Genomic DNA, 15,571 nt, shown 5'->3' with positions numbered 1-15,571 from the left:
GAGACAGAGACGCTACCCCCTGCTTTCTTGCCATGGCAGAAATGTGGAACATTTGACACATTTCGTCTTTAATACTGTAGGTAATAGGCCTGAGAAAACAGGTACTATAACTGCTAAGATAGGTGCAGTTTGGAGGGTTTGTAAAGAAAATGTTGCCCAACACCCTAAGCAAATACAAAAAGGAATCTAGCTGTACTACAATAAATCAACTTCATATAAATGTTATGGAAAAAGCATTCATCCACTCCCAGTTAATATTTTTATTACCGATGATTTCAGAACCACCACATGGGGTTTCTTGTAAATCCCTTAAAATAGCAGGTCCTGTGTAGCAGGTGCTGTATAAAAAAAAAAACACATAAAATTGAAGTACTCTTAAAAAATATATAACATTCTGTCGTCATTAGAAATGCTAAAATTAGAATATATCACTCAAGCTTCATCCCATTTGCCTTCAATGGGGAAAATCGCTGCCATCTTGCTGTAATTTCAGCTGAAAGTCTATAATTGTGGTGGCTGATCTCTGGATTGCAACATCATAGGAATAAAATGAATGTCACATTTTAAAAAGTACAAGGAATGGCTCTACAAAATATTTTGGGTGGTAAAATCCCCCAAAACTGACAATTTTGGAGTATATAGAATTTGATGCAAAAAACGTGTGTGTGTGTGTGTGTGTGTGTGTGTGTGTGTGTGTGTGTCACCCACCATAACGTAAAACAGCTTTTCCGTATTGTGCATTCCAGGTTACCACTAGTTCTGTTATATCATTATAATAATGTGATGACGTTCATTGAGTTTCCATTCCCTGGTAGTCCGTCTGCTGGTGAGAATTAAGATGGAGAGCAGTTGGGCTATTTGAAGAATATGGAAACACTTATCTGATGAAGAGTTGACCTTTATGCAGAGCTTAATTATCCTTCAGTGTGTCTTAGTTTAAAACATCCAATGGGCGTGATAACTTTTTTTTGCTAGTTTCTGGGGGAGATCTCGTTCACAACTGTCCAACTCTTAAAGATTGTGGACCCTTTTGGCATCATAAGGATTAATAAAACCTAACTTTTTAGAAAGCGTTTCATGCTGAGGCTGTAGACAGGATTTTGTCAAAAGAGAAATTCTGGTTGAAAGTCTCTCTAAACAGTACAGAGGAAATAGAAGAAAGGAAAACCTTTGAGGTTCATGGTCACTGATATACCTGTAACAAATTCCTAGTTTAATAAGAAAGTTCGTGTAAGGCACCGGAGAATACATTGATGTTTGACACCGTTTTTAAATGAGCCTGTCGATAACACTCCTAGGACAATAGGCAAGCTAGAATTTGCAGAGCTTACAGATGCAGCAGATATCATTATTCCCTTTTGGTGAGATATGATGTTATATTGGGATATTCTGCACTAGCACCACCATTAAATCTTATCCTGTGAACGCAGAAGATCACCGTTTTCATATGAGGTGTTTTCTGGGGGAACAAGGAAGCATGCTACATCTGTATGTGGTATACCATCTCATTAAAGCTGCAGTTCAGTCTTTTTTTTTTTTTTTTTACATTTTTTTTTTTTTTTTTTTACATTTATTTATTTATTTTTTTTACATTTATTTTTTTACTTCAATAGTTTTATGTGGGCAATCTCTAATTAGCTAAAGAACTGTAAAGCTGCAGGTCAATTCGTTTTCCATGTACTGATAGGTCGAAATTTGGTGATATATTAAAAGCTGGGATTTGTTTATAATCTGCTTGACTGGCAGTGGAAGCTCATGAATATTCATGAGCATTCCTGCACTGACAAGTGCTAGAGGGAGGGCAGTGCTGACAAAGGGGTGTGCCAGGGCTTGTGACAGGACATGAAGGGGCAGTGCCTTAGCAACTGGCTGTTAAAATAGAATACAAGAAAATTGGTCTTTCAAAGTTGTTTTTTTAAAAACAGAAAATGCTAAAAGTATTTTTTCTTACTACAGAACTGATTTATTAAAAAAAACACACATGCAGGATATTGACTGAACTGCAGCTTTAAGCAAGGCAAGGATAAGATTTCTTAGCAACATGAAGCCCTTCAACCCTTCTTTGCTGGATGGGACATCAACACGTTGAATAAACATTGGGGGGGAGGAGGGGGGAAGCAATCTCTTCCCCAAACAGTTTAAAGCGTAGGAAGTGTGAGGGACCAACAAAAGACCTACATAATGTAGACGTGTAAATGCATTGACTTTGCTGGGAGTGCATTGAGTTTGGTAAATATTTTTCATCTGTGTGTGCATTTTCAGCTTTGATGGGGTTCCGTTCTTGATGCACGATAGTACACTAAGGCGGACAACGAATGTTGAAGATGTGTATCCAGAGCTATCCTATGAACATCCTTCCATGATCAACTGGACAGAGCTGGAAAGGCTGAATGCTGGGGAGTGGTTTTTAAAGGTACTTTTTAATTTACTTGCATCTTTCTCCGACATGTTGGTAGTTGTCTATCAAAATCCATTTAAGCCCTTTCCGGTCACTGACCTTTTTGGCAATGAAAGGTTGCAAGGTTGAAAGGTTAAAGGTTGCAAGAAATGTGTAAATTCAAACATTTATAAAGACTTGGTGAGTTTGCAATCTTGGCTCCAGATTCACTTAATGGTATTAACTGAGGATACCACAAAGGTTACTGTAAGTATTAGTCATAAGTTTTAGTCTCCCTGCGTCATAACTGGTGCAAAGGAGGCACTAGATGTAGAAAATATAAATGAAATTATTTTAGGTGGGATTATTTTTCTTTGTTACATTTTTGGTTGTTGTATACTCTGTGCCAGTGGTGCTCAAACTCAGTCGTGAAGGGCCACCAACAGGACAGGTTTTTAATGATATTCATTCTTCAGCACAGGTGGCTCCGTCAGAGGCTGTCATTTTGATTGAGCCACCTGTGCTGAAGCAGGGATGTCCTTAAAGCCTGGCGTGTTGGTAGCCCTTCTGGACTTGTTTGAGCACCAATGATCTATGCCAGGGGTCGCCAACACCAGTCCTCAAGGGAAACCAAAAGGTCAGGTTTTAAGGATATCCCTGCTTCAGCACAGGTGATGTTGATGGGAGTGGATTGAGTTTGGTAAATATTTATCATGTGTGTGCAGTTCATAGTGACGGAGTCACTGATTGAGCCACCTGTTCTGAAGCAGGAATATCCTTAAAACCTGACCTGTTAGTGGCCCTTGAGGACTGGGGTTGGCCACTCCAGATCTATGCTATAGTGCTGAAGCAAAAATAGTTTGTTACGATTTAAGACGGCAATCCCATTTCTTTCCATTGAGATGTTTTCCTTTGCTAAATCGGGGGGTGGTTTTATTTATTTTTGCAAAAGAGGTTTTTGAACTAGCACTCGTTTGCAGTTATTTCATGAATCACAGGTGCAAAGGTCTGCTCCCGACATAGCACCGGTGCAATAGTATCCAGAAATCCAGCGCTGGGGCCTGCACTTAAATATTTATTTTTGCACCATTGTGATTCCATTTGCATTTGGCTGACTTAAATAAATGACCTTCTTTAAGACCCCAATTCATATGCAGCGAAGATGCCTTTCCGTGCTGAAGCAGAGCTCTGCTTCATTCAAAAGAATGGGATCAAAATATTTTCCAGTTCAAAATATTTTCCAGTTCAGAGCGTGTTTAATATGGGCCTAAATATTGAATATTGATATTCTAAAGCGAGAGTTAAAAATTGCAGTTGAACTGTTTTTTTGTGCACTTTCTTTCACTGCATTAACATTGCAGCATATTTTGGGACTGGGACTTTAAATTCTGCTTTTCAATCTGTTCACAGAACTGTATGTTCACTTTTCGTGCTCGTCAACACAAGTAGCCCACGCTCAGCATATTGCTCTGAATTTCTTATTACTGCATAGTTTTGCATATACTTTGTTTAACTTGTGTGTGCTGTTCTGTCTAAGAAAATAATGTAGATTATTGCACCTCAGTAGGGCACTGGGCAGCCAAATGAGGGAGGGCGAATAGGGACATTGGCGCTGTCCAATATCAGCAGTAGGAACACAACTTCCAGTGTCGTCCAGCTTGGCCTCCCTCTGCCGCTGGGCCGGGCCCCACTCTAGGCAATGAGGGCCTGCTCTCCTTCCAAACCCACCCCTCCTAACAACCTTGCACACCCCATCTCCCTGCCCACTCAACTACCCTGGGGCCCAGGTCAACATTGTCCTGGGCCCTGTTACAAGCTGTCAGTGATCCTGCTAGAGCATTTAACATCTCACAGCATTTACCTTAATTAGTTAGTTTAGGCCCATAATAATAATAATAGCATGTTCTTGTATAGCGCTTCTAGTTGTACGTAGCGCTTTACAGAGACATTTTGCAGGCACAGGTCCCTGCCCTGTGGAGCTTCTCTATGTTTTTGGTGCCTGAGGCACAGGGAGATAAAGTGACTTGCCCAAGGTCACAAGGGGCCAACACCGGGAATTGAACCAGCTTCCCCTGCTCCAAACTCAGTGCCAGTCAGTGTCTTGACTAACTGAGCCACGCCTTCTCCCTGAATAATGTGCCATATCTACTAAGTGGTGCTATGACGTGAGACATCTTCTGGCACCAAAAGACACCTTGCAACACATTCACTTGAGTGGGCTATATGGTGTCACCTGGCACCGGACTGAGTCTTCTGGGATTGACCGTTTCGTAAATATGGTCCATAGTCTTGACACTGATTTTTAGTCCATTCCTTAGCAGTGTATTGCTGGGCCCCTCTGGGAGCAAGGAGATTACAAGAAGGAAAGGTACTGTAGTCATTCTTGTGTAGAAGTTCAATAACGTGCAGAGAATAATCGCTCGCCATGGATTCCCATCCTTGAAGTATCAGGAGAGTAAAATACTTGGAGGTATCATGACTAAAAGTTTTTCTTGAGGAGAGTTAACTACCGTACAGTATGTGTACATTTTAAACCTTTGTAATTCAACAAAGACATTAACAAATATGGTTTAGATATCACTTGTTGTTGATGTACCACTATTCTCTTAAACTGATATGAAATGAGCCTCTAATAGAAATTCAGTACATTAATGAAAGATATTGCTTTCACTAAATTGGATTAATGTTTTGTAAATGCAATACTAATGTTTCTGATAATTCCAAGCTTAAAATAACGAGGTGCGTGTATATGTCCTGACGAAACCTTAGTTAGTTTGGGAAGACACCAATCCTTTCAGTTGCTAAGAAACAAACTTTTTTTTTCCCCCAGTAGATTTAATGAATGTACAGTGGAGAATACATTCAACCATTTCTGCTGCTTCATTCCATCTGATCTCTGTGTAGATATTAATGATCTGGATTGTTATCTCTTGGTGTAACACATACAATACAATTGATGCTCAGATAAACGTACATGCCCATGAATATGTAATCTAAATGAGTGGTAAGAAACGGATGTAAGGTACAATGTACAGTACCACATATATATGGTGTGGTGGGTTTGGGTTCCGAGCTTGCAGGGTTTCTGCGTGTTTGTAAATTTCAATTGGTAAATAATTGTTTGGAGGTTGGTGACCTGTCATCCCTGGTTTTAAGCTCCCTCATCCCCCTCTTAAATAGCAGTCTTATTATGCCTCTGTGAATGACCACTGACCATGTCTATTGAGACATTTCTTCCTCCATCAAAGAGGTAACAAGAGCATTTGCAGGTAGTGTTAGGACCTTAAAATACTTTGGCCAAAGAATTTAACTAAATGGCCCCTACGTATGAGAAGATGACAGATAAGTATTTAACTGTATAATTTGTCATATTGGAGGTAGCACTGAGGCTGTTTATAGACATGAGGTCACAATCCCAGTGGCACTCCTTTTTGACACAAATATATACAGTATAGTGTGCTGGGTTTGGGTTCTGAGCTTGCCGGGGCTGCGTGCGCTGTTTGTATTAATTTAGTTTAGACGTGCATGTATTAGGTCAACAAAACATGCGCATCAATCATCCTGCTTGCACCCGAGGTACAGGTGAACTAATAGATCATACTGTGTATTACCCAGGGAATATCAAAATCATACACACAAAAGGATATTTGAAGCAATAAAATATTATGTGCAGTCTCCTGAAAATGTCCAAAGAAAATGTAGATGAAGAACACAACGTTATAGCAGTGTTCTGGATTGATGGAGTACTCTACTATACCTAGTTTAAGGGGTTTTATTTATAATTATATGTGGATATTTGAGCCTATAGTGTAATTCAGTGGGTTTCACCTCTGTTCCATTTAAAAAGGTTTATAGGAAGTCACCGAAAGGTTTCATGCATGCAACATGTCCCTATGCTGTTTGATAAATTGAAATGTTTTTTTACAGCTTTTCTTGTAAGACAAAAGGTAAGTTCTAAATGCCAACATGGCACATACTGTATGACAGAACATAATGGCCATATTTATTTTGTGGTGCTATGCCATAATACTCCATCCAGCCCATTCACTTGAGTCTTATGGCATAACACAACTTCGTAAATATGGCCAAGAGCTATACAAAGCTTTTGAAACTGCACAAATCTCTTGAAGATATGGCCACATGACGAAGAGAAAGGGGGGTGGGGGGGGGGCTTAAAAACTTCGTACACATTATAGCCACAAAGAACTCTACATGAAGAACTCTCTTGTTGGTCCTTGTTATTTTACTGTACCAAGCACCTAAAGCTCCTATACCAGTTCTATATTAACCTTGCTTCTTGAAACACATTGGGAGCGAGCAAGTGGTGGGAAGCCCACTGCTGTCGCAGACCAGCGCACCCTGTAGCCGTGACATCACAGATGCTTGCCAGAAAGGGCAGAGCTATAGAGGGAGGATGACGGCACAAGGAGACTTTTCCTTGTTGCTACAGTACTACAGGCTCTTACCTTATCAGTGCCTGTGAATAGATTGGCACCACCTGTTATATTCTATTAAAACTTTTGGAAAGTTGCTACACTACAAAGGTTTTGTTTGTGCTCTTTTTTCACGTGTTCTAAACTAGTGTAATGTGGTCTTCTCACCCCCCAGAGCTGCACCGGACCGTCGGAGAGCAACTTTACTTAATATCATTCATTTGGGACTATAGTAACATGTAAAGTGGAGATATATCTCAAACTGTTGCCTAAATCCAGAGACCTTGTTTTACGTTCAACCCTTCTATAGTATAAAGCACTTTAGCTCCAATTTCTTTGTTTATTCTTTCATGGTCCAGTTGTTTTTATGTTGCCTATACATATTTACATTACGAACACCATCCCATAATTATGTCATGAAAAAGCAAATATAATGTGCTGTGAGAACAAAGCAGAAATATGGATACCTGGATCCATGATGAACCCATTTGCACCGAACAATTACATAATCCATTTATTTTCTCCCTTTGATTTCACCCACTCAAACAGCTTTCTTTAGTGATGCAGAATAAGGGGGTATAGTTGCTATAGAGTTGCTGATGTCCAAGTGTGTAAAGAGAAGTCGCTTATCAGTAATTGGGTATCTCCTCCCTTTTAGTCCTCTGACAGATGACCAAGAAGCCGGTTTTACCTTCCTGGTGACTGGTTTGCGATGGTACAAGGAATAACCACAATTGGAATGCTGTAGCTGCATCAAACAATTGGGTCTTGTAATCCTTGTGTATAAGGATACGTTAGATTTCGCGAAACCTACCATACAGTTCTGTACATTGCAGCACAGTAACATTTACTGAACAATGTACCTTCTTGACAGTAATATGTACACACTGACCACATTCTGGGGAATGCAGAACAGCATTTTTAATGGTGGCCAAATAAAATGCATCATGGATTAAAGAAAATAAAGTATCAAGGTGAAACAGTTAGAGGGGGTACAGTACATTATGCTGGTTTTCTGGTCCTAAAAGATTTGTTATGTCTCTGGGTAATTTAAGCGATCCTGTAAATCGGATTCCATGTTCAGTAATCTCCTTTCTTGTTTGGTTTTCTCTAGACTGACCCCTTCTGGACAGCTCGGTCCCTTTCTACTTCTGATTCTACCAAGGCTGGAAACCAGTCCATTTGTAAACTGATTGATCTCCTGAAGCTGGCAAAAGACAACAACTGTACAGTGCTCTTGAAGCTCCATCCTCCGCCCCCTAATCATCCTCTCTACAGAAGCTACATCAACATTACAGTGAATAACATTCTAACATCCGGAATATCACAACACCTTGTGAGTTTTTGTCTGTGAATGCTTGTGTACGAGTCTGACGGAAACGCCACTTACAGGAGGACAGGTTGACTCTGCCTGCCAGCCATATATTAAACAATATATAGCTTGCCACCTCTGAAGATGAAAACAACTTGGGGCGCTATCGGGAGTATATATTCAGCTACCAAGGCTTCTGATCCAAATACTCTAAAATAGCCCCGACCCCTGCTCCCTTTGAACTACTCTGTGAAAGGAGACTGTACTACCTAATTCAACCGCTGGGGGTGCAATGGTATTAAACGGAGAGACTTAATAAAGCACTATGAAGGGTTACCCTAACATATGTGGTTAAAAAGGTTGGGGGATATAACGGATCCCTTGACATGCATTATTGGGTCTTCCCTAACTGGAAAAGCACAGTTTTGGACTATGTAATACCCTGGGAAGTCACCCAGGGATGCTATTCCCTTTGACCAGGGTCCTTAATACAACGTATGGGGTTTCCTAACTAGGTATTAGATATTATACAAGATGGGGACCTGGAGGCTTGACTGTATTTTCAAATTGAGGAACTACAATGAGCAGGCACAGTACCGCTTGCAAATTCCTTCTTCAGAGACATGCAATATTAAAATATATAATGGACGAGCAGTGTCAATTTAACAAATTAACAACTCAATCTACTATATATTTGTGAAATCACTGTATGTCTGCGTCCCAAGGGTCAATCGCATTGGACCTTGGCCCTGTCACTCCGGCTCAGGCCATGCCCGCCCCCGCACACCTCTCATTGGCCTACGTCCAACACCAATGCCACACTGTCCCACCCCTCACTGACTCTCATTGGCCTGCGTCCAATGCCCGCCCCCGCACACCTCTCATTGGCCTGCGTCCCACCCCTCACTGACTCTCATTGGCCTGCGTCCAATGCCCGCCCCCGCACACCTCTCATTGGCCTGCGTCCCACCCCTCACTGACTCTCATTGGCCTGCGTCCAATGCCCGCCCCCGCACACCTCTCATTGGCCTGCGTCCAACACCAATGCCCTAATACAGTGTTTCCCAAACTGTGCGCCGCGGCGCCCTGGTGCGCCGCGGCTTGGCTAGAGGGGCGCCGCGATCAGGGCCGCCAGCAGCGGGAAACAAGGGCTGCTAGCTCATTTAAAAAAAATTAAAAAAAACCTCTGAGGGGAAGCAGAGGAGCGGTCACGTGACCGCTCCCATCCAATGGGACTGCAGCCTGCCCGGCATTGCAACTTCAGTGCCCGGCATTGCAACTACAAAGCCACCAGACAGCAGTGTGTGTGTGTGTGTGTGTGTGTGTGTGTGTGTGTGTGTGTGTGTGTGTGTGTGTGTGTGTGTGTGTGAAAAACGGGCTGCAGGGTGTGTGTGTGTATATATGTATATATGTGTGGTGTGTGTGTGTATATATGTATATATATGTGTGGTGTGTGTGTGTGTGTGTGTGTGTGTGTGTGTGTGTGTGGTGTATATATATATATATATATATATGTATGTATGTGTGTATGTGTGGTGTATGTGTGGTGTATGTATATATATATATATATATATATATATATATATATATATATATATATATATATGTGTGTGTGTGGTGTGTGTGTGTGTGTGTGTATATTGTGACAAACGCCCCTCTTTTGTAGTGCTGACGTCTGTCTGGGTTCTTCCCGACACAGTCTTCTAGGGTTAATTATACAACAAACAGGATCATGCAAAGTATTATGCTGCTTAACTCAGGCTTCTGCCTGCTTTATTTTCATCCAAGTAAGGTACTGCAGCTTTAACATGTGAAGGTTAGAGGTACTCAGATACTTTCATTCAGCAGTTCACATATTTCAGTGTTACCATATTTCCCACACTGTTATTTCAAGTAAAAAGAAACCAAATTATATAAACAAAATCCTATCCCTTTCAGGGATCTAACTACACATAGAATCAGTCTCTCTAACAGCTGCTGGCCAACTAACCTGGTTCCCCAGCTTAAAACAATGCTCTCTCATTTAGGGTCACTTAGATACAGCACAGTCTTTTAGCAACAGCAGTAAACATTTGTTTGGTCTTATCTGTTCGTGGTGGGAACTCGGTCCCGTGTCCAGGCAAATCCTCTGGTACTGTGATACGTGGAGGGGCCGTCAACCCCGATACTGGATGCAGGGAAGCAGCGATACCCCCAGCCTCCAGGCTCCAAGGAGAGAGAGTCAAATGCAAAACCTCTCTGCTCTAAATACCTGTGCATGTGATTAGAAGAGCAGGTGAGGGAGAACTAGAGCCATTGTAATCTGTGGTCTGGATTTTCCATCCAGCTGCCTGAGTTAATGGGAAGCTGTGGAACGGATCATTTTTAGCTATTCCTGCACTTTCTGCTCTAAAATGGGGCAGAAAGCTGCCTAACATCTTTGGACTATGTCACATATCCCCCTCCCCAGCTCACACCTACTGGGGTGAGCGGCCATGGACCTCACTGGGGTGAGCGTCCTACCTGAAATACTTGAGCTAACTGCTCAGTACAACATTAAGTATTTACATGACACGAATATGAACTTCATTATAAATTTACCAACCGAAAAGGGCATTTTTTTTTTCCCATATTGTAAGCTACCAATATTTTTTTCCTTATACTACAGCCTTGTAATCTTAAGGGCCATCAACCCTGTATATTAATTTGTAGTTTAGCTACATTTTCAACACAGAGAACCAATATAACATTGTAATATTGACAAAATGCTTATTTGCATAGTTAAGTGTCCGTGACATAGTCCACACGTGTAATAAAAAAAATAAATCGGTCAGTTCCCCCAAACATTTTTTTTTTTTTTTTTTTTTTTTTTTTTTGACTTCCAGTCTATTGCATCCTTTGACTTTATTTCATAGTCCGCTGCAACCTGCAAATGACTGGACTGTTTCTTTAGCTTCTGATGAGACCCTTGGACCGGATTCTCCTTGGCTCCACAGTGTGGTCCAGATTGGTGAGATATGGAACTATTCAGGCGCCGTGTTAACCTTCGTTGTTTTTTCTTTTCAATCTTTGATTTCCCTTTTGTGGCCATTACCAGGCCTTTGGGTTTTGGAGACCTAGTTGCCTCTGTACAAACGTAGTCCATATTAACCACGTCATCAGGATCTGTCAACAAGTTTGTGTTTTCAGGAACTGCCACCCACTTGGCTAAAACATCTTCTGTGGTGTCCTGGGTGTGTCCACTAGTTTGATAATCTTCTGGACAACGTAAATGAAATTGAGGATCTGGATTTTTGAATCCCAGATCAGGGAGAATATTCTCAGGAGGGTGCCTATCTGTTTCTGGAATAACAGCAGCACAATCAAAGTCAATTCTTTCTCCTTCCTCTTTGTCATCAGTGAGGGCATTGAGTTTACGTTCCCTGGTCTCCTTTTGTGACCGTGTCTCTTTTAGCCTTGGAATCTCTTTCTCCAACTTCATCTTTATAGCAAATCGTAATATTGCAACAGCATTGAAGATACACGTATAGGAACGTACAGCTTGCTTGGTTAGGAGGTAGGATTGATAGCCCGACTGAACCACTTTAGCCGCTTCTCCCATGTCCGTCATCTGTTTCAGAGCGAGGTTTAACTCTGTTTCATTTTCTCTATTCTTGACCTGCAGCTGCAGGTGCTCCTTCCGGGTCTTGTCCAGCTCCAGCTGCAGCCGGCCCCCTCATTTGCCGTGTGGTCCAGCTGCTTGTAGATATCGGCCATCTCGCTTTTATAGCGCAGTGTCAGGCAAACCACCTGACGGACGGACACCTCCTCTCTCTTGGCGCACTGTATCTCGCGCTCAGCCATCTGCTTCTGCAGCTCTTCAACCTGATCGTGCCAGACCTCCCTCAGGGTCTTCACCTCTTTCTGGTGCTTGCTCTGGGTTTGCATCAGCGCCTCCATTTTTTGGAGCTCTGCAGTTTGTGTCGCCTGGATCGCCGCTGATTCTGTATTCTGCAGTGCTTCCTGCATTTCTAACTTTTCCTGGATCAATTGCTTCTCCACTTTTTCTGCTTGGTGAAGCTTCTCATCACCTTCACTGATCTGGTCAGTCAAGTCTGAATTTTTCTGTGTCAGACTTACATTCTCTCTTTTTACAGTCTCTAAATTACTCAGGGTATTCTCATAGGTTTTCTTCAATGTACACAGCTCTGTGCTGCGAGCGTAGACCTCATGGCGTGAGAGTTCCAGCTCTGCTTTAAGCGCGCTAGCCTCTTGCCGAGAAACCCCCAACTCTGTGATGAAGTTTTGCACATCTTTCTGGGACATCTCATAGCATAGTTTCCAGTCAGTTCTTGTTTTCTTTGATTCGCTTGGCTCTCTGCCTATGATGGTAGCAGTAGCCTTTGTCATCTCTAGGCGTGTCGTCATTCCTGGGACGATTGCGCCAGGCCCTATGGGCTGTTGCTCATCTCGGCGCCTTTCTGACGCATGTCCTGACAGTGCAGGTTCAAGTGGCTCGGTCACTTCCCCTGTGACTTGAGGAACAGTTTTCTTTCTTTCTGCTTTATTAGCTCCAGAGATATCAGTGGTCCTGGGCACACACTCACTGTTATCAGCTTCCACATCTTGCTTGCACTCACAGGGCGTTGCTTGCTTTTGCAGCTGTTTGTCTTTGAAAATTTTGGGGCACACATCTTCCATGTGACCTACTTCACGACAGGCCCAGCATACTAAATTCATCTGTGGGTACGGCTCTCCTCCAGGGTCGTGATCATAGTATGGCCTGAAGGGACACTGTTTTGTATGGTTACATACATTACACAACAAACATTTCACGTCGGCCATTTTAGAAACCCGGCAGGGACAATTTGCTAGCTGCAATTTCACTTACTTCAGCAGCTTACATACAGCACTTGCTAGCTGCAAATTCACTCACTTCAGCAAAAGGCATAAGTTTTACAAACAGCACTTGCTAGATGCAAAATTTTTTTTTTTTTTTTCAGCAAAACATTTTGGTTTTCTGTTTGGGTTCAGGGTGCTATTGCATCCACACTTCGCACATTCTCTGTGTATGCTAGAAGCACAACTGATATACACAGCGGGACAGACTTCACTCATAGCATCTGTACTTTAGTTCAGCTGGGCGGCCATTTTAACCCCCCGCATTTATTTGCAAACCCACAGACTTTTTAGTGTCTGCCCGCATTCTCCACCATATGTGACAAACGCCCCTCTTTTGTAGTGCTGACGTCTGTCTGGGTTCTTCCCGACACAGTCTTCTAGGGTTAATTATACAACAAACAGGATCATGCAAAGTATTATGCTGCTTAACTCAGGCTTCTGCCTGCTTTATTTTCATCCAAGTAAGGTACTGCAGCTTTAACATGTGAAGGTTAGAGGTACTCAGATACTTTCATTCAGCAGTTCACATATTTCAGTGTTACCATATTTCCCACACTGTTATTTCAAGTAAAAAGAAACCAAATTATATAAACAAAATCCTATCCCTTTCAGGGATCTAACTACACATAGAATCAGTCTCTCTAACAGCTGCTGGCCAACTAACCTGGTTCCCCAGCTTAAAACAATGCTCTCTCATTTAGGGTCACTTAGATACAGCACAGTCTTTTAGCAACAGCAGTAAACATTTGTTTGGTCTTATCTGTTCGTGGTGGGAACTCGGTCCCGTGTCCAGGCAAATCCTCTGGTACTGTGATACGTGGAGGGGCCGTCAACCCCGATACTGGATGCAGGGGAGCAGCGATACCCCCAGCCTCCAGGCTCCAAGGAGAGAGAGTCAAATGCAAAACCTCTCTGCTCTAAATACCTGTGCATGTGATTAGAAGAGCAGGTGAGGGAGAACTAGAGCCATTGTAATCTGTGGTCTGGATTTTCCATCCAGCTGCCTGAGTTAATGGGAAGCTGTGGAACGGATCATTTTTAGCTATTCCTGCACTTTCTGCTCTAAAATGGGGCAGAAAGCTGCCTAACATCTTTGGACTATGTCACAATATATATATATATATATGTGTGATGTGTGTGTGTGTGTGTGAATATATTTATCAAAGTTGCACAATGTTAATAATTTATTCTCACATGTCTTTTTTTTTTAAAAGTTTAAAGTATTATATAATATACACACACACACACACAGCTACCAAGTGACAAACACACACAGTGATACCCGCCTCCCAAGCGCGCTTGCTGTCTCCTCTGCCAGGACAGCAAAAAGCTCCTGGTAGAGCGAGCGGCAGCAAGCAAGAGCGAGCAGCAGCACCTAAGCGCTTACTATGTCCCAGGCCGGAGGAACTATAGCCGCGTTGATTACAGATATAGGGGCTTTGTGCATCTGTTCAGCCCGGCTCAGCGACGCTGAGCTGCCTACGCTGCGAGAGGGAGGCCCGGCGCTCACGCTGGAGGAGCAGCACCGGGAGACAGATGTCTCCCAGCAGCACTGCAGCGTCACCCCCCCCCCCCTCCCTCCCCGCAGCACACACCGGCCCTCCCCCCACGTGGCACAGGCCCCCGCACCACTGACCTCCCCCGTGCAGGGACCGGGCCGTTCAGCCATACCCTCCCCCACCACCCCCCCGTATCTGTGTGTATTTATTTGTGTGTGTGTGTATCTGCATCAGTGTGTGTGTATCTGTGTGTATTTATTTGTGTGTGTGTGTATTTATTTGTGTGTGTGTGTATTTGTGTGTGTGTGTGTATTTATGTGTGTATTTATTTGTGTGTGTCTGAGAGAGAGAGAGTGAGGTCAGAGAGAAGAGAGAGAGAGAGTGAGGTCAGAGAGAGAGAGAGAGTGAGGTCAGAGAGAGAGAGAGAGTGAGGTCAGAGAGAGAGAGAGAGTGAGGTCAGAGAGAGAGAGAGAGTGAGGTCAGAGAGAGAGAGAGAGTGAGGTCAGAGAGAGAGAGAGAGAGAGTGAGGTCAGAGAGAGAGAGAGAGAGTGAGGTCAGAGAGAGAGAGAGAGAGAGAGAGAGTGAGGTCAGAGAGAGAGAGTGAGGTCAGAGAGAGAGAGAGTGAGGTCAGAGAGAGAGAGTGAGGTCAGAGAGAGAGAGAGTGGTCAGAGAGAGAGAGAGGTCAGAGAGAGAGAGAGAGAGAGAGAGTGAGGTCAGAGAGAGAGAGAGAGAGTGAGGTCAGAGAGAGAGAGAGTGAGGTCAGAGAGAGAGAGAGTGAGGTCAGAGAGAGAGAGAGTGAGGTCAGAGAGAGAGAGAGTGAGGGTCAGAGAGAGAGAGAGTGAGGTCAGAGAGAGAGAGAGTGAGGTCAGAGAGAGAGAGAGGGAGGTCAGAGAGAGAGAGAGGGAGGTCAGAGAGAATGTGAGGTCAGAGAGAGTGTGAGGTCAGAGAGAGAGAGAGTGTGAGGTCAGAGAGAGAGAGAGAGTGTGAGGTCAGAGAGAGAGAGAGAGAGTGTGAGGTCAGAGAGAGAGAGAGAGTGTGAGGTCAGAGAGAGAGAGTGTGAGGTCAGAGAGAGAGAGAGAGTGTGAGGTCA

General features: G+C 43.1%; 1 protein-coding gene across 3 annotated transcripts in view; it reads left to right on the top strand.

Annotated features, from left to right (window-relative positions):
• GDPD5 (glycerophosphodiester phosphodiesterase domain containing 5) overlaps positions 1-15,571 on the top strand; it is a 362,801-nt gene that overhangs the window by 306,057 nt on the left and 41,173 nt on the right. For all 3 annotated transcript variants that reach the window (XR_012800052.1, XM_075592696.1, XM_075592695.1), the window contains exons 10-11: positions 2,263-2,413; positions 7,925-8,146. Coding sequence is in view for 2 of the 3 variants with exons in the window: in XM_075592696.1 (XP_075448811.1) it covers positions 2,263-2,413; positions 7,925-8,146 (373 nt within the window). In the remaining variant the exon portion in view is untranslated. The remainder of the gene's footprint in view (positions 1-2,262; positions 2,414-7,924; positions 8,147-15,571) is intronic.

This window comes from Ascaphus truei, chromosome 3, assembly GCF_040206685.1.
Source record: "Ascaphus truei isolate aAscTru1 chromosome 3, aAscTru1.hap1, whole genome shotgun sequence".
Lineage (NCBI taxonomy): Eukaryota > Metazoa > Chordata > Amphibia > Anura > Ascaphidae > Ascaphus > Ascaphus truei.
This window is presented reverse-complemented; position numbering and strand designations above follow the sequence as displayed.